Consider the following 18,298-nt stretch of genomic DNA (forward strand, 5'->3'; position numbering starts at 1 on the left):
TCAAGCACTCTTTAGTGCAGATTTAGGGCTTTAACAGTGGAAATAAATCACAATAAAAGAAGCGTTCAGAGCTCTATTAGATCATACCTCTTGAAACAAATAAAGGCGGCCGTATTCATGAAATAAGATTTTGTGGGTCTGAAAAATGCTTATAGACTCTCCGAATCTGAGCTCCTCTATGACGCTTCAAGGGAGAAGGTCCATATGGCCTTGAGGTGTAGGAACAGAGAAAAAAAAAGCTGACTAGTGAGGCTATATTACGTGTGTATATCAAAATCAGCTGTTGAGATCCCAAAAGCAGGAAGGAAGTTGAAAAATTGGATGAGACTCACAAAGAGACAGGAAAATGATTACAAGATGTAAAACACAACTTCTAATGAAAGATTCAAAGGGCTTAATCAAGCTAGGTTATAAAAAATATTCCAAGAGATTACTTCTTTCGTGCCCAGCTGTCTCCACCAGGATCAGAACATGGGTTCTTTAGCCCAGCAGATGAAAGTGTAACTAGATCAAATAATAGCTGGGAGCTGAAAAGCTACTCCGATTCAGATGTGAAATAAAGCTCAGGTTTTTAAGCTGAGGGCAATTTATGGCTGGAAAGAACATATCCAAAGGGCTCTATGTTTCACTGGAAAATGTTAAACGGGGACTGATGACTATCTAGAAGAGATGATCCGGTTCAAATCAGAATTAGCTGATCTTTGCTGTGCAGAAGACCAAACCATAAGATTGCTATGGTGCCTTTTGAGCTGAGAAACTGAAAAAAAAAAATCCCAGAAAAGAAAACCTTTCTTCTTAGGCAGTTTGACTGCATGTAGAGCTGGCTGAGCCAACAAGAGCTCAACAATGTACAGGTGCTGGACATTTACCTTAGACTACTTGTCCATTTTTCCTCTCTGGCCAGTCAGAGAGATGGCATCATGACTCATTTCACACTCAGATAGGTCAGAGGAATTGTCCCATAGAAGTATTACACTCACTGACCACAGATGGAGCCTGCCTGACTTGCTTAAACTATCTATCCTGCTTTTAGATGATTTATTTTAAGTGAGATGAACGCTACTCTCTCAATATACCATATCAGTGGAATTTTTAGAATGAACATTTTTTTAGATTAATCTCTTTGAGACAAAGAGAGGGCTTTAATATATCACTAGAAGCATGAAGGTGCTTTCACTCCAGAGATAATGTTCTGAGGCATTATCGAAATTAAATGATATAAGGTTTTTATAACTTCTTCTGCTATTAAGCTACGTGTCTTTCTACAGTGATTCATTAACTTCAGCAGAGCTGTACAATGTAGTTAAGGGAAAAGTTCTGTGCAAATATTTTACATTAACTTTCTTGAGCACAATCTTACTTTTCTTGTAAAGAACTAATATTGTCTTCAGTGGAAGTTTTCCCTGAGAAAAAAAATGCAGGATTTGGCCCTTGGCTATGCTGTAATTCTTAAAAGGAATTTGTTTTTTTCCTTCAGTATTGTTAAAAAAGCCTTAGATACATCACAGGCCTTGAATATATGCAGATCAATATGGACTAAATAATGAATTCCATAAATGTGGGCAAGCTGGAACAAATCTTGTTACTAGTTTCAGGAAAGGTATGATAAACAATAGATTAAATGGATCTGCTTGTTTTCAGATGTTAACAGTGAGGTTACTTGAGCTCATTTTGAGAGTTCAAGCAATGCAAAGATAGAGGGGAAGGCCATGTTTGTTCGTCCAAAGGACATAAGCCTGCTTACCATCTTAACGTGCCTCGCATTCTGTCTGTGAAGAGGTCACCAGGATTAATATCACTCAAAAAGTGCCATAGCCTGGTTTTTGACCTTTCTTTCTTTCTTTTTTTTTTTCTTTTCCTTTTTCTTTTTTTCTTTTCTGGGATTAGGAAGTCTTTCACTTTAAGGTGATTGGTTTCAATCTAGACAGTGTTTGTCTACATAAATGATGGTCACTGCTACTTTTTGACCCTTCTTGATTGTCTGTGTGAAAGGAATTCTTGGCTCAGGTCCATTTCCAAAGGGAGAGATGCTAACAAGGGTTGATGGGTACAGTATGGAAGCCAATAACTACATGCATCTGGAAACAGCACTCTTTGTCACTGGTCTGTTTTCTTCCCGACAATGCTCACAGCATTGTCAATGTCACCACAGTGGATTGCTGAAACACAGTGGGTTTGTTTTAAAAAGCAATAAAATTACCTTCAAATAATTGTTCATAATAACATCTTATGTGTCTTGCTTGGCCTGATGTTGTACAATACACTTCACATTTTGCACTGACTTCTTCAACTATTGCAGACTGGTCAGCGTCCTCAGCCTTTGCTCTCTTAAAATTATGTGTTTTTATCTTATCTGTGACAGAGTTCATGTTAACTTCACTGGAATCTGGTTTTGTCTTTCCATGGAGGCAGCTGGAGCATAAACCATGTCATATAATGAACAAGGACAGTCTAACACCAGAACTGTACAAGAGCCAAAGTTTGCATGTAGATAGCTTATTTAGGATGAGGATTTAAATATCTGCCATGTATTGTTATATTTAGGGCTAACACTGCTCTGCATTTGGAAGAGGCAGTAGGAAGCCTGATGTGAAATAATGAAGTCCTTTGTTTCTACAGTATATCACTTCTCACTGTGTACTAAAGTAATTGATAGTTGTGCAAAAATTGACTATAAAGTTTAAATATTTATAAAATAACATTGCAGAAGTGCAGCTAGAGGTTCCACATTTAGGGCTTAAGCAAGGATGCAACTACTTTATTATGTGTGAATAACAGTGTATTCACACACAAATTACAGCACTTACTCTTTCAGTACCTAATTAATTTCCACACAGTTTACAGATAAACTAGTTAATTAATGGAAAAGTTAATATTTTTCCTAAGAAACTTAGGGCTCTTTGTCAGCACGTTATTTATTTCCTGTGCAAGTTCATTGTTTAAATAACATTGTCTTATCAAATTCCTAGATAACTGCATTCATTGCAGTAAGATCTATAATATTTATTTGAACTATCCTTCAAAACAGTATTCATCTTTTTTGAGATTAATTTTTGTTTTCCACAGGAGCTGAAAAAGAAAAGTAATCCTTTTTCAGAAAAGAATAAAATATTGGTTTGAAATGGTTTCACTCCCTCACCAAGGGCAACAGGATAAGACCACAGTGGCCCATAGCAGATGCTTCTGTTGATCTCAGACTTGAACTGGACCACAGATTTTGTTTGCCTTTTTGAGACTAGGTAAAGGCACCTAGATTTTTTAATTAAACATTAGCCTGGGTGGAGTGCTGGCATGGAAATATCCATTTTACAAGTTGTGAGTAATGGGTCACTCTCATACTAACCAAAATACGTGCTGTCACCTTGGACGTGAGGCAGAATCTAAGTATGACTTCACTGTGACTGACCTACTTTGCTTAAAAGCCTACCTGGCCTCCTTGCCAGGTATCTTTTCAGAGGCATCTTCTCATTATCTTCAGATATCAGATCTACGTGTTCCAATAGGTAATTACTCTCACAGAGAGAGGATCTGTTTTCATGTCGGAAGATTAATTTGTCTAACTTTCATTTACAATTATTGGAGCTTGTTTTGCCTTTCTTTGCAAGGTTAAAAAGCTCTCAGGTATTTTTTCTGTATATATGCACCCAGTGCAAGGACTGAAGCCATCTCTCAGCCATGTCTTCGGTGAAGTGAAACACAGGGTTTCTCAGATCTCCACAAATTCCATGTCCTTGAAATGTGAAAAATAAATCAGCTCTTACCATTTCTATGTGCAGAAGTAAAATCATTGTCCTCCTTCTACATGCTTCATATACTTTTTTTTTTTCTAAATAGATATATTAAGGATTATTTTGGATTTTTGTAACAGTATCACAAGTGAGTGCTCCCAGGGACACACAGCACTTTATGATGACACTGGATTTTGCTCAAGACAAGCTCACATGCTTATGTGACATTGCAGAGCTGACACAGTTTTCTGCTTTTAGTTTCTGAGAGAACTCTTTTGCAACTAGCTCAACTATAACTTCATGGCATTGCACCATTCTAGAAATCCCCGGTTTGATGACACTTTCTTTTTCCCCTCATGCAGGCACAATCTGTGTTCTTGGTTCTCACAAACCATGTTTTCAGTGTTGTTTAAAACAGATTTCATTGGCCTGAGACCACTAACAAAGGGGTTCAGATTACACCGAAAGTGTGACTAGCTCTCTTTACTGTTTGCTATTTTACCAATTCCTCTGCCACTTGAAACTGCTTGTGCAAATATTGTGGAGCTTCGAGAGAGTTAAAACTGAAGGTAATTTGGTCCCATCTAGTTTGAGTAATCCTGGACATACTTCTAGCAGCAATGATGTTCTGTGGGAATGCTATGGCAACATCAAAATGTTGGCTGTCTGGCAGGCTTACTGCATCCTGTGCATGAACCGTGAATAAACAGAGGAATTTAGTTCCCAGAGCGTCAGTCTGGCACATTTCACAAGCACTACGTTCACTTACCAAAAAAACAAAAAGTCAGCCAGTCATACAGAGAAAGTGCTACAGTGACTGAGTGATAAATTTCCTGCTGCTAAGCCTTGTATATACTAACTCTAAGCAGCTAGGAATAAATCATGCATGGCTTAATTCAGAGAGGAAATATGCTCTCTTTCAGATTTTTTATTATTTTTGTTCTCATCTGCTTTTCTTTGTTCATACTATTTTTTTGTCTTTGCATCTCCTTGCTAGTCTCTGGGCATATTAGTATGCTTTCTTTCAGTTAGATATGATCTTTCTCTAAACCAAAGGCTGGAGATATGGTCAGGGAAGTACCCGGTTTGAGCTAAAAAGCCCCAAAGGGATATTAGTGCGGGGTTCAGTGCATAGGAACACATTCATATTGTTTCTAGTCTGCTGCAAATAAGAGCACAACACTGAGTTTGCACTTAGTTCTGTCATGCAGTGATTTCCAGTGCCCCAAAGTGAATATAAAGTTTGCATCCGCCTACTGGTCTCTTTTGCTGTGTATATCTTAAAAAAGGAAATGCAAGGACATTTATAGGATTATGCTGCTTTTTCAGATGACACCTAAAATGAATGAGATGGGAGTAGGGTAGAGCTTATTCCATTCACAGCAAGAGTTCAGGCTCCCTAGTCAGAGAGTCCATGCTTGGAAAGTTTCTCTCGCTGAGGAGAGATCATAGAACCACAGAATGGTGTGGGTTGGAGGGGACCTTAAAGACCATCTGGTTCCAACCCCCCTGCCATGGCCAGGGACACCCTCCACTGGACCAGGTCACTCAAAGCTCCATCCAACCTGGCCTTGAACACTGCCAGGGATGGGGCATCCACAGCCTCTCTGGGCAACCTGTTCCAGTGCCTCACCACCCTCACAGTAAAGAATTTCTTCCTAATATCTAACCTAAAACTACCTTCTTTCAGTTTAAAACCGTTACCCCTCGTCCTATCACTACACTCCCTGATACAGAGTCCCTCCCCATCTTCCCTGCAGGCCCCCTGTAAGTACTGGAAGGCCGCTATAAGGTCTTCCCAGCGCCTCCTAGACGTTTTGGGGAGACTTCTAAACTTGACTGAAAATTCCAGGGTAAGTTTCTCTGTAAATTATTCTCATGGTTTATCACTCTCCCCATTAAAATGTTGTGTCTATCTTCAATCCATTTTTTTCCTTCAGTTATTTGAGCTTGTAGAAACTCAGACTATCTTTATATTGTCACATGTCTGTTTTGATCTTTACTCCATGGATGTGAAGAGCATTCTTGAAGCTTCACTTTGGCAGACATAGGTAGAGTTCCCTAAACTATACACACTGAAGCATGTCAAAACTGAAGGCACCTGAACTGACCACTTCAGAAGAGAAAACTTAGGGTTTACCAAGAATAGTTTCATACAAAATATCAGCTCCACACTCAGAGACAGTCAAATAAAATTAAAAATCAAACATGTTAGGAATTTTTAGGAAAGAAATACATAACAAAAGGGAAAATATCCTGTTGCTGCTGCGTAAATCAGATGAGTAGGCAGGGGCTACTCTTCAACATGGCAAAGAGACAGTTTAAGGGGGACATGTTGGAAGTCTCCAAAACCCTTAGCAACATGGAAAAAGTGGACTGGCATTAATTGTTTGCTGTCTCTTCCAAATCATGAACTCTACTTTTGAAACTCATATGAACTAGGTTCAAAACCAATGAAAGGAGGCGATTCTTGATGCAATGGGCAGTAGATGAGTGAATCTCCTTGCAAAGGAAAATGCAAGAAGTTGTGGATGCAAGTTTATGAAGGTTGAGGAGAAAAGTAAACTTAGCCCACTGCCAAGACAACAGGCCAACTGCATCCTCTGCCAAAACCAGTGCTGCCATTATTATGTTTGATCCCTTCCTCGTTCTTATGGCTCGCCTTTAAAGGACAGGTGAACTCGAACTGAAAACAACTGCATTCGATATCCCATCTGAAGACCTTATTTATTTACATTTTTTTGGTTCTGACCTTCAGTTAGTACGTCTGGATAAAAGGTTGACGTATAAAATTAATGTTATGATAGAAACAACACAATGGTCATGACTGCCAAATGTCTGCATTAGAACAAGCTGACATTCATTATAAAGTGTCTTAAAGATTAATGAAGGTTAAGGAAAAAAAAGCTGCAACTTTTAAAACTTATTAGAAAAGAGTAACTTATATGTACAAAGGTGGCTTAAGTTCAACATGCCACAGACACAACATGCTCACCAGGTAAAGTCTTTTTTTTTGTTGAACAAAAAATGAAAACTCAACTCTGCACAAGGTTAAAGATTGTATTTTAATCACAGACTGAAACATCATGATTTACAAAACTGATGGTTAGATTTAAAACCAACCACTACATCTTTCCGTGGGAATATTCCCCCCACACCCTAGCAGACTAGGGGTTCAAGTGAAGAACAGAGCTGTTCATGTTTGCCTTTAGACTGAACAGTGATTTCCAGGATGATGACTGATGCTGCAAGAATTCACCTAAGATGCTTGTCAATGCATTTCATTTACCCAGCTGGAATTGGCTTCTTCTAGAGAACTCTGCTGGATTCATCAGAAATTCCAACCATCTTGCAGCTTTCTGTCCAGAGCCTTCTCTGCAGCTCCTCATCATATGCTACGTCAGCCGATTTTGTCCTTTCCTCATTGTAAAGGTAGCAGCCGCCAGCTCCTTCCATCTCGGGCGATACTGCTGCATAGATGGTTGTAGAGGCTCCTTCCTCTGGAGTCTGCAGAAACAAAAAAAAACCAATTCAGGCAAGGCATGTACAATAGAAGAATTGCATTACACCATAGGACCTTACCAGTGACAATCAGCCTCCTTAGTTTTGCACCACACTTGCGGTCCTTATGCACGCCTCAAGCCGTAATGATACAAACGCCAGCTATTCAATCGGAAGAGTACAGTCCATTTCTACAACAGTGCTATTTTGAGATAGCTTAAAACCACAGAACAGGTATATGGAAAACCCTGGTCCATTTTTTCAAGAGCCAGTCAGATGGAGCATATGAAATAATTGATTTAGTTTTCACAGTTAGAGCTAATAAACCCCAAAGCAAACACAAATATTAAAATCCTAGCTTAATTATTCATTTTGCAAGGATGAAAGGGTCTGTACTCTGCCTTAAGAAGATGAAGGCTATGCTGCATGCACGTGTTCATTGTATGAACAATATGACACAAGCAAAGGATCATGGAAACCATGAGCAAATTAAGATTCTGCAGTCCAATCCAAGCAGGCAGGTAAACCAGGGAATTACATTTTACACAGAGCATAGTTATCAGGGTTCTGCAGTGTCATAAAGCAAAATGGTGAAAGATCTATAATGTCTGATATACTATGAGCATTAAATGAAAATTAATAAGTGAATAGCTTAGAGTGGTAACTCCTTTCATCCCGAAGATATGCAAAACATTTCCATTTTGCATTCAGAAGGATCACGCAGCTATCACTGAAATTATTTCAATGGCATTTTTTTTCATTCATTGAAGGGCATATTTAAAACACAACATTTGATATGTTTTGTCTTTATCAGTGATATAATTATGATCAATGCCTGCTAGATAATAATGGATGATTTTACAATCCTTGCAGTCATTCTCTGAGTCATTAACAGTACCAATGCTGCTCATAGGTTTGTCTGCTGCACCTGACAGGATGTCTTTTCCTGAAGAACTCACTTGATGAATGAGACAGTATTGAATAGGTTAATCAGTGCCCTATTAAAAAAAATATAAACTAAGTAATTTGAAGCTTTTTGTGACAAAGTTCTGATATTTTAAAAAGAAACAACTCCTCTGTTTTCTCACTGTGCAATAAATACAACACAAGTTATTAGAAATAATTAATTTATCTGATGCATCTGGCATTTGGTCTCATTTACAAATAAGTTAGAGCCATGTCACACAATCACACAATAAGACAAGGTTACCCAAACCGTGACATCTCCAGCTACTGCCCAGGCAGAGCACCCTCACTATCTGCCAGGGAAACACATTCCCTGCGTGACCACAGGCATGTTCCCCCAAAAGTGAACTGCTGAAGAAGAACATGCCCTACTGAGGTCCTTTCATGCACAGAGCTCCACTGGTTCCAATATAAATGCTCCACTCCATGCCAAGCCCTTGATCAAAGGTGTTTAAGCTGAAGGAAAAACTACTGATGTCAACAGGCTGCAAAGAGCCGTAATACCACCACGCTTTCCTTCAGTGGCCACAAAATAGCCAGCTTTTACTGTCAGATACCACACAAAGACAGCGTGTCCTGTTCCAAATACCACCAAATGAAATAAGAGGGTAACTCAGCCATCCAACAGGCTGGTCTCTCAGCTAAATATCAGTCAGTATGTTAAAAAAAGTCAGGTCCAGCTAACTGCTAGAATATTTTTTATTTTTTAAGAAGATGACTGTACTGTGAGATACTATATAGAAACACTTACAAAGTGCTTATTTACCTTAGTTTAGTACTCTGCTACTACTTCTTCATTGTTTTTTATCTCATGGAAAAGAGTGCTAGTCACATCCAGTAGATTATGTAAAGAACATAAAGCTATGTGCGTGCATAATTCTCCTCAGGATCAGGATGACTCCAAAAAGTTGGAGTCCATGTGCTCACATAGTGGCTACTATCATGATCAGCTACGATGCAATATAAAATATCTTAATACTGCAAAGTAGCAGAACAATGATGAGTACGAGCATTCATATTTTATACAACTTATTCTGGATGACAGAGAGAAACCAAAAGTTTTTTAATGTACTGCTGTGCTTTACTTAAAAATTTAGTGACACAGATAAACCATTACTTCATACAATGGTTCACTGGACGTTATGTTCCTGAGTTCAACAGGTCTCCAGCACAAACAAGTATAAATGTCAATGTTGATGACTCCAAAATCTTAATGAAAACAGCTCAAAACCAAAATGCTTTAAAAAAACTGTCTGTGGGTAGAATTTGTGTGATTATGTTCTTATGAGCAGGGCTCTCTACAGCCTCAGAGACTGCTCTGTATGGATCTTCCTACAAGCATCAGAAATACCACGTGCCTTAGCTGATTCAGTGGGAAGGGTCTCCCAGGATATGCAGGATTTATCAAAATTTTTATTTATTGATGATATGTCAGGTAAGTTCCCCACCAGAGGGGATCTATACCAAGAGGGTGGTCAAACACTGGAACATGCTTCCTAGAGAGGTGGTCGATGCCCCAAGCCTGTCAGCGTTCAAGAGGCATTTGGACAATGCCCTTAACAGCATGCTTTAACTTTTGGTCAGTCCTGAAGTGGTCAGGCAGTTGGACTAGATGACTGTTGTAGGTTCCTTCCAACTGACAAAGCCTATTCTATTCTGGTCAAAATAATAGAAAATATTTTAAGTAAAGGCTATGTACGAGTTGAAAGTCAGTTGTTGGGTTTTGTTCATGCAGCCCTAGTAGACCTTTACCAAACCATTTTATATAGCAAATTGTTTCTTATTCTTCAATACAAAGAAAATATTGAGCAGGCTCAGAAAATAAATGTGCTTACATGGCCACACTGTGGCCAGTCTATAAGCACAGTGACATTGTCACCGTCCATTAAGGTCAGCTTGTGTAACTTTTCACAAGATTTAATTTGCTTTTCATCCTGTCCACCATATCTGATAAGCTGAGTAGAAGGTTCTATGCAAAATTCCTATTTAGTTGTTGCTAAAAGCAATTATCTAAACACATAAGAAAAAAAAAATACTATAATACATTAAGCAATTAGTGTATAATAATTTAAGTTAAACAATTTCTCCAGTGCAACAGGCAGCTGAGTTGCGTATGTATGATTAATTAATTGTCTTATCCCATCTTCTGAGTGCTTAATTAATGCTGAAAGCTTTAATGTTCCTTTACTTGAGGATCTCTTCATTGTTTTGGCATGTTTTCTGTTTTTATGAAAGCAAAAAGGAAACCCTACAGCGGGAGTGGCCTGGCCTTCCAGCTGGGTAGATGACCTACCTGTTTTGAAAGGCTGGAGGAAAAGCACTTGCTGTGATTCCACCTCTGGATCATGCCCATACCTACATGAAAGCACTGTACAGCCACCTGCCCACACACAGTCAAGACTCTTTCCCAAAGTGTCAGATCTACTACACACCCACGGATCAACTGCAACCCGCACCGACACACGCACACGTGTCCTGCCTGTGTACCAGCACCTGAGGACCTCTTGGGAAGGAAGAAGCTGGCAGCAGGTTGCAACCCCTGGAGCAATTCATGAGCATCTGGACAGGGAGCAGGATGAATTGTTCCAGCAGCGGCAGCCTCACTCCTGGTTGCCAACTTTCCTGGGAGCCCCATAGCTCTTCTTTTACCACATGACAGCCCATCAAAAGATGAGGAGGAGCCATAAAGCCCGTGGAAAAGAACAACCACAAGCAGGAGACTACTGTCAAAGCAACACATCTGAGCCATCTTTTGATGCCAGTGGCCTTCTAGGAAGGAGAACACCTGATAACAGGCCAGAGGAATCACCAGCCAGTGGCTGAATACCTTGATCTATAAATCCCAGGATGTCTGTCATGATGCTCTATACAAACAGGAACAAGTTCCTGTCTTTGGGACTCTCAAGTATTATACCAAAAGTTGCAGGTAGACAGGCAGTGATAAGAAGTATCATTCAAATCACAGGCGAGGATACTCTACACATTGCCAGAATTTAAAAAAAACAACAAACCAAACAGTGACAGAATAAAATACATAAATATAGGATCAGTAACATCTTGTTCATGAACTGGCTGGACTTGTCCCAGGACAAGAGGGATTCCTATAAATAGCACAATGCTTCTTCACTCTTCAGTTACCAACTTATTTGTGCTGAACTTTTTTTAAATTGGATTTTTGTTTAGAAATTATTATATTATTAGTATCCAAGCAACTGCAATTAATACCTTTGTCATATCTAAGTAAAACTGATTTCTGCTTGACTTTTTCCTAATGAAATTCTGCATCTGCAATTCCTTTTGCTCATCACGGTATTAATTACGTCTTTTGCTTTCTTTTGCAATTTCTTTTGCAGTATCCCTTCAACAGTAAATAAAGGTCTGATTGAAATTACGTATCTTTGTTTTGCTCATTACATGGCTAGGCTATGGAAGGAGAGAAGAGATAGCATGTGACCAGCTTATTTAAGAAAAATGCAGTCTATATACACAAAATGACATTATTTTTGCACTATGTAGTCCCAAAGAAAAAGGTGGTTTTTTACAGAAGCTTTGCTATTTCTTTTTTTAAATATTCATCAATAGTAAGTAATCAACATAGAACAATATTCCCTCAGCATGAAATGGAATATTCTGTTCTATGAAAACTGGGACATATACTAAGAGGGTCTGTGGTTTAGTTTTGTTTTTTTAAGACTTGCCAGTTAATGCATTTTGATTAATGCATTTTTAAGTGCCATATAACCTTGTCAATACTAGGCACTAATGCTCGCAAAATGTGTTAGCTGACAACAGTCAGTCCCTACAGCCATGTTGCCATGAAATGTCACATCCTTTCCATTTATCTACAACAGGCGCAACAGCTTAACTCTTTGGAAATCATTTGTCTGCATCAGTTATACATGATGGCTTCGTGGTGCTTTCTTTGTTAATCCATGTATTCATCCAGTTCCACCTCCACCTGAATGCATAGCTCAGAGTCCTGGGCAGACAGTATGGTATGTCCATTGGAAACCACAGAAAACTGGACAGGAAACAAAACTAATAAGCTCCTATAATTCCTCTTCTGCAATCCATTCATTTTCCCAGTACCATTTTCAGTATCTACCAGCAAACAGTGAGAACCTTGCTATGAGTCTTAAACACTATGACGAACAGTCTGAATGGATGACACGCATATATTTCAAATTATATTGGTTGACAGCGTTGACCATGTGATTGAAAAAAAAGTAGTGATACAACCCTTGGTATCAGAGGAGTACTTACTCTGGAATAGCTTCCCCTCACCCTAGACAGTCAGCTGATTGTACTTGGTTTGTACTTTATGACTTCAGGATGCTGCCATCTTGAGAGATGGTAGGAGAGAAGGTTGGGCAAAGAGGATGGGAGAGTACGAAGCAGCTGGCAAACTCAATGACTGACATTGCAGTTGCGTTTTGAGGGACACGAATGAGGGGCCAAACAGGCAGATGTGCACCCAGGACTGCCTGGTATGCTGGCAAATGGCTTAACGCTGGGGAAGAACATGTTAAAACACCTTTATCCACACAATTTGTGATGCAGAATACATTAAATATTGGTGGAATGCCCCTCAGCAGCAATGTTAAGTAGACTGCTGTAGGAACTCTCATCGACACTGGTTTTGTAATGGTGGTCCTACCTCATGTACTCACATCCATTATGTCATGCACTTTTCAGTTCATATGGGAAATCTACTCATGGGCTGATGAGTTAAAGAAGCTTTCGGGGTTTTTTTTTTTGGCATGGGAGTTCACGGTGTTTGCTCTGTGGCCTTGCTTTTTTAAATGGGTGAGTTTCCATCAGGCCAGTCCAGGCTCAAGTAACAAGAAGAGATGTCTCTGGCTGGCAACACACTTCCCAGGTTCCAGCTAGGAAGACACAGCAAGCACTGAACAGGCCATCTTCTGGGCCTGGGTACCCAGGCACTTTTGCCAGCATTCCTTTACTTTTCTCTACATTCATTATTCTGGTGATGTTTTGCAAACAGTACTGACTTGCTTTCTGGACTGAAAAACTCTGTATATACAGAGTTTTCTGCCTTTTCTGTCTGTCTTCAGGAAAGACAACAATCTTCTGGGATCCCTGAACAGTACTACGCATATGCACAGCGGGGCTTAGCAACAAGAATGAGAACATTAAATTACTGTTACTTGGTACAGCAAAGTCCTTCATCTACTTGCTGGCAGCTAATGGAGGGGTGACACCCAGTCACCCTTAACGCACTGCTTGACTCTCAAGAACAAAGACAAACACGAAGCCACCACAACACAGAATAGTTTGAAAACTGTCAGAAATGGAGTAGCTGGGATTGCATTCCCAGGAACATTACAGCAAACAAACTTGTGAGAGGCAAATTACCTGTGTTCCAGGGAGCACTGATTACTATGATCTGTGAACTACCAAATAATTTCAAAACCAGGTTACTTAAGGGTGCAAGACTCTGAGGTGAAGTAACAACAGCTGCTTTAGTGTCACAGCCTCCTGGTAAAGACACGGGCTACGTGCGCTCAATGCCTGTTGTGTAACTTCTGCAGTGTCTAGACCTCCTAATGTGGTCGTTGCTTTGAAAATTTCAGCCAAAAAGTAATCAGTTGAAACACCGAGTATGAAAACAAAGGCTAGAAAGGAAACCATGACGCAGGTGTAAGGACGTGTTCAGCAACCTTTGATCAATAAGGCTGTAACAGCCGACTGTAAGTCCTGGTGAGACTGGTGGCCAGGACCAACTGTCAGATCCCTAGGAAGCCAAAGCTGCCAGAGAGGTCTGGCAGCACAGCTTTTCACACATCTCTGCCTTCACTCAAAAGCCCTGGTTTCCATCTGCGTTCTCTCTCTCCTCCTATTCTTTCCTATGTAGCTCACTATTATTCTCTTTCTATCCAATTTCTGCCTTGATTATAGACCAGAAAGAGATAGAGATGTTTTATTGAATATACAGTTCCCCCTAGAGACCCAGTCAGCACCATCAAATTAATTTCTCTTCAATCCCCAACTCGCAGCAAAGAGAATTCTTTAATAAATTCACTCCATAATAAAATTCTTTAGATTTCATCTTTAAAAGAGACAGCAGCTACCAACAGAAATGGCTGAGTTAAAATGTGAAGCCCTTCTCCTGACAATGTTGTGGCTACAGAGAAATAATTTCTGAATCCAAGATGTGAATATATAATAAAAGACGAAACATTGATGAATTAAGAACACAAGGCAATTTTCAAACTAAAAAAAATAACAAAATGTTGAAGGAAAGGAGCTTTTATAATATGAATAATTCATGCCTATTCTGGGAAAAAGAAGCTTTTCCCTGAGCATGCTAGCACAAGACACTGTAAAGACAGAAGCAGAGATAGCTGGCAAACAGACACAGAGAGTATCAAATCCTAAATCTCTCCTTCCCTTTCTACTGAACCCAAATTTTCTGGAAAGATCTTTCCAAAAAATCCAGGTACACAGACAGCCTGGGAAGCCCTACCTCATCTTCACATCAGCCCCCGGTGGCTGGGAAGCCTATAGACAAACCAGCCCACGGAAGGAAGGAACTGTCCCCAGAAGACTGCCAGAGTCAGGCTGTTGCTCAGGGAGCCCAAGGAGCAGGCAGCAACGCAGCCTTGAATGTCTGATTTCCCCGGAAACTTTTGATGGAGTCAGCGAAGGAAGGTTTCACTTTGCTTTGTGCCAGAGCAATGCCTTGTGAGAAATCTGTTTTGCTGGAAAATCGCCAAGCAGCTCTACTCTGAAGCCCTGGGATGGCTCTTCTGTCAGACTCAAAACATGAGCAAAGGTTTACTGAGGAAGACAGTGGCCATGGCTCTGAACCCTCCTCTTCCAAAGCAGCTGCTTCAGACTAAGCAGGACATCGTGAGTTATCTCAGACAGCATCAGACGCCTACGTTATCAGGCAGCTGAATGAAGCCCCTGTTGGCTGGCCAGCTTTCTGGGCCACACTGAAGAGCTCTCCATTGACTTCAGATAGCAGCTTCAACAGGGAATGCACTGGCAGATACCACGAAAATAAATGTACGTGTCTTAATTTCAATCTGAATCTCTCTCACTTAGAAGTGCAATATAACCTCAGTGATTTGAGCAGGAGCGTTTGTGGATCCCTGCTTTGCATCTTCTAAGCTGTTGAAATGGAGGACTAGAAGAACGAAGTTTAGTTTTAAGCAATTTTCATAATAGAAGCGAGAACCCAAATTTACATGACTGAATTTGAGCAGGGACTTGAAACTTTGGGTCAAAGTCATTAATCATAACCAGGTCCTTTGTTCATTTTGTCAAGAGCATTGAGGAAGATTACTTTGCCTGAAGGCTGATCCCTAAGCTTGCTTTGCAGCAGACAGCGATGTCTTCAAAGTCAGAACTGAGATATCGCTGCAGCCACTCAAATTACATTACACTTGTTACCTCACTCAGCTCAGTAACAGTATGCAAAATTTGACAGATAGGAGCCTGCTGCCCCAGACATTGCATAAACATCCAGCCAGAGACAGTCACTTGCTGGAAGAACATCCAGTCTCTAGGAAATAAGGCAGGCAATAACAGGAGGAGAGAGCTGAGAGAGGACACGTACTTCACAAAACACTGGAGTCTCTTCTGGGAGCGTGGCACTCTGGTTAACCAGCCCTCTGGAAACCAGGTGATGTCCCACAGCTACCTATTGCTGAGGATGCCTGACTTAAATCACTCAGAATTGTCCTGGGTATCTTCACGTAATGTGGGATTTTCTGCGACACCTCTATTCACAGACAGGCAAGTGAATTACTGAAGCAAATGCGCAAGGCAGAAGAGATGAGGAGCAAATGAGCCTCCTAAATCCTAATCTTGATGCCTTACACACTAGGCTGTTACTCCTTTTCTGTGTTTGTAAAGGAAAATACGCAATTTATTTGTTTACCACCAGCTCTATGGCCATAATTACAGTATCATGTGAGCAATTCAATATAATCTTCTTCATTCTGAAATGTAGACTGATCTATCATTAAATAAGAATACTTAATTACAGCTTAGTATTCATGCTAGATATATGCTAAGGAATCATCCTGTTATTTTTAATAACTTTGCAAGGCTTTAATTCTACTAAGTTTTGAACTATTACTATCTGAGAAATATGAATAAGAGCATAAGACTACTCGCCCCTCCAACAAAGCTCTTAGAGAAGCAACCTCTTTGATAGGTAGTGGCTGGAACATCTGCATCATTTAATAATATATGCCCAATTTTTTAGTTGAAAACAAAATTTAAATATGATTCAAAATGTGAATGGATCAAAATTAAAGAGGACTTAAAACAACAACCAACAACGAAAGCTTTAGAAGCTTCATTCTCTAATGCATTATCTTCTATCACTATGTGGGTCACCTTTAGTTTCCTGAATTCTTTCAAATGATGCCAGATTTTGGCAATCAAAATGAAACAACACAGAAAAGCACACAGAAATGTTTACATTTGAAATGATAGCTGCATTTTTACCAGCCCCGGAGAGCAGGAGACACAGCAAGGCTCTAAGTGCTCAAGAGGATGCTCCTGAGTGCATATACCTCTGAACAATTTATTAACTGCCTGCTCACGCAAAGTAAAATGTCTTTGCCAGCTTTTGCTGAAAACGCAAGACTTCAGGCATAAGATATATGGCCACTTCTGACTTGTAGCACCCTACCATCATCTCTACTCCTTTACTTACTCTTCAACACTTGACAAGTCACTTGCCTATATATCTTGTTTTCCCTTCTCAGAAAATGGAAACTGACACTTAATCTCCAACTTCACAACTTTCTTTTGAGGACTGTTAATTTTCTTAATGCTTATAACACTCAGGACAGGCATGGAACACCTAAATATTTAAAAGATAACCACAATATAGAAAACCTTTACGAACTACGATGAGATCAAAAAGCACAAAGGCTGTACAGAACATAGACGAAATGAAATAAACCAAAATTACATAGGCCAGCAGCTATTTCACAGCCTCTTCTGTTTTAAATTGCTACAACCCCCATGTTGCACCCCAAAGAGCGGCGGGGCTATTTCCCCCCGTGGGCTCAGCGGGGCGGTGGGGCTGGGAGAGGCTGGCTGCCAGCCCGCGTTTCTCACCTGCCCGCTGGAGGCACTTGCTGAAACCAGGCGGCTCAGGTGAGAAGGCGCAAATCCCTTCCTGCATCACCAGGTAAGGTCAGCAGAGGACACTTCTCCTCCAGGACCAGTAATAGTAAAGTGCGCAAACTAACCCAGAATGACTACAGGGTGCTACAGCTTTGCATTAATAGCACGCGAGATGAAAATACGCCTGGGAAGATGGGGGAGATGAAAGCAAAAATACACTTTCCCCCAGATTTCTCGTGTTTATGTTGCAGCAGCATGCTAGCTGGGCTGCAACATGTCCCGCTGATGGGTCTGCTCCACACAAAGCTCCTGCATGGAACGAGAGACATCACCTTGCAGCGCTTATCCTCACCCTGGGTCTCAGCCTTCATCTCCTTTTCCCTTTTGCTGACTCCGAGCCTCTCTGCAGGACTGAAACGTGATAGTCCTGCAAAGGCTGCACTGGCTGGAAGGAAGAAGCTTCAAGCAGATCACCAAATACCATTTAGCACTCCCATGCCCCAACTGGTCTGGGTTTCTGTTTTCTATATAGTTACTGTGTTTAAATTATAGTTCTGCAGTATTCCCCAAGCTGAGAGGAAAACGCCCAAACTGGAAGACAAATAAAAGTGGTGGGGAGGGCAGGAATCTTATTCTGCAAATTTATGTTTCCTATAACTCCAGTTGCTGGCAATTTCAGCATTTAATCTTGAACAATATACCAAAAAGATATAAACAAGGGGCTTAATTTAGGTCCGTCCCTACTGACATACTCCAAAGATGGAAAATAAGAAGAGTAGACTAATTTTCTATAGTTATTTTATTGAAAGAATAGAAATAGGTGAGAGTGGATCAGATTTTCTAATTCTATCTTTCTGACAGATACAGTAAACAGAATTACTTAGTTCAAATCAGTAATTACAGATTATACGTCCTTGGTTTTGATGAGAAAAATATGCCCAATAAGTTCAGGTATTTCTGTTTAAGGAATAAAACCCTTTAAAAATGAC

General features: G+C 40.2%; 1 protein-coding gene across 1 annotated transcript in view; it reads right to left on the bottom strand.

The window, feature by feature from the left end:
* Positions 1 to 6,774: 6,774 nt before the first annotated feature.
* The window catches only part of DHRSX (dehydrogenase/reductase X-linked), a 170,531-nt gene continuing 159,007 nt past the window's right edge, over positions 6,775 to 18,298 (bottom strand). Inside the window, exon 8 of the mRNA XM_029999153.1 lies at positions 6,775 to 7,235. Coding sequence (XP_029855013.1) covers positions 7,038 to 7,235 — 198 coding nt within the window. The 3' untranslated portion in view covers positions 6,775 to 7,037. The remainder of the gene's footprint in view (positions 7,236 to 18,298) is intronic.

The sequence above is a fragment of the Aquila chrysaetos genome, chromosome 23 (assembly GCF_900496995.4).
Source record: "Aquila chrysaetos chrysaetos chromosome 23, bAquChr1.4, whole genome shotgun sequence".
In the NCBI taxonomy this organism is placed as follows: Eukaryota; Metazoa; Chordata; class Aves; order Accipitriformes; family Accipitridae; genus Aquila; species Aquila chrysaetos.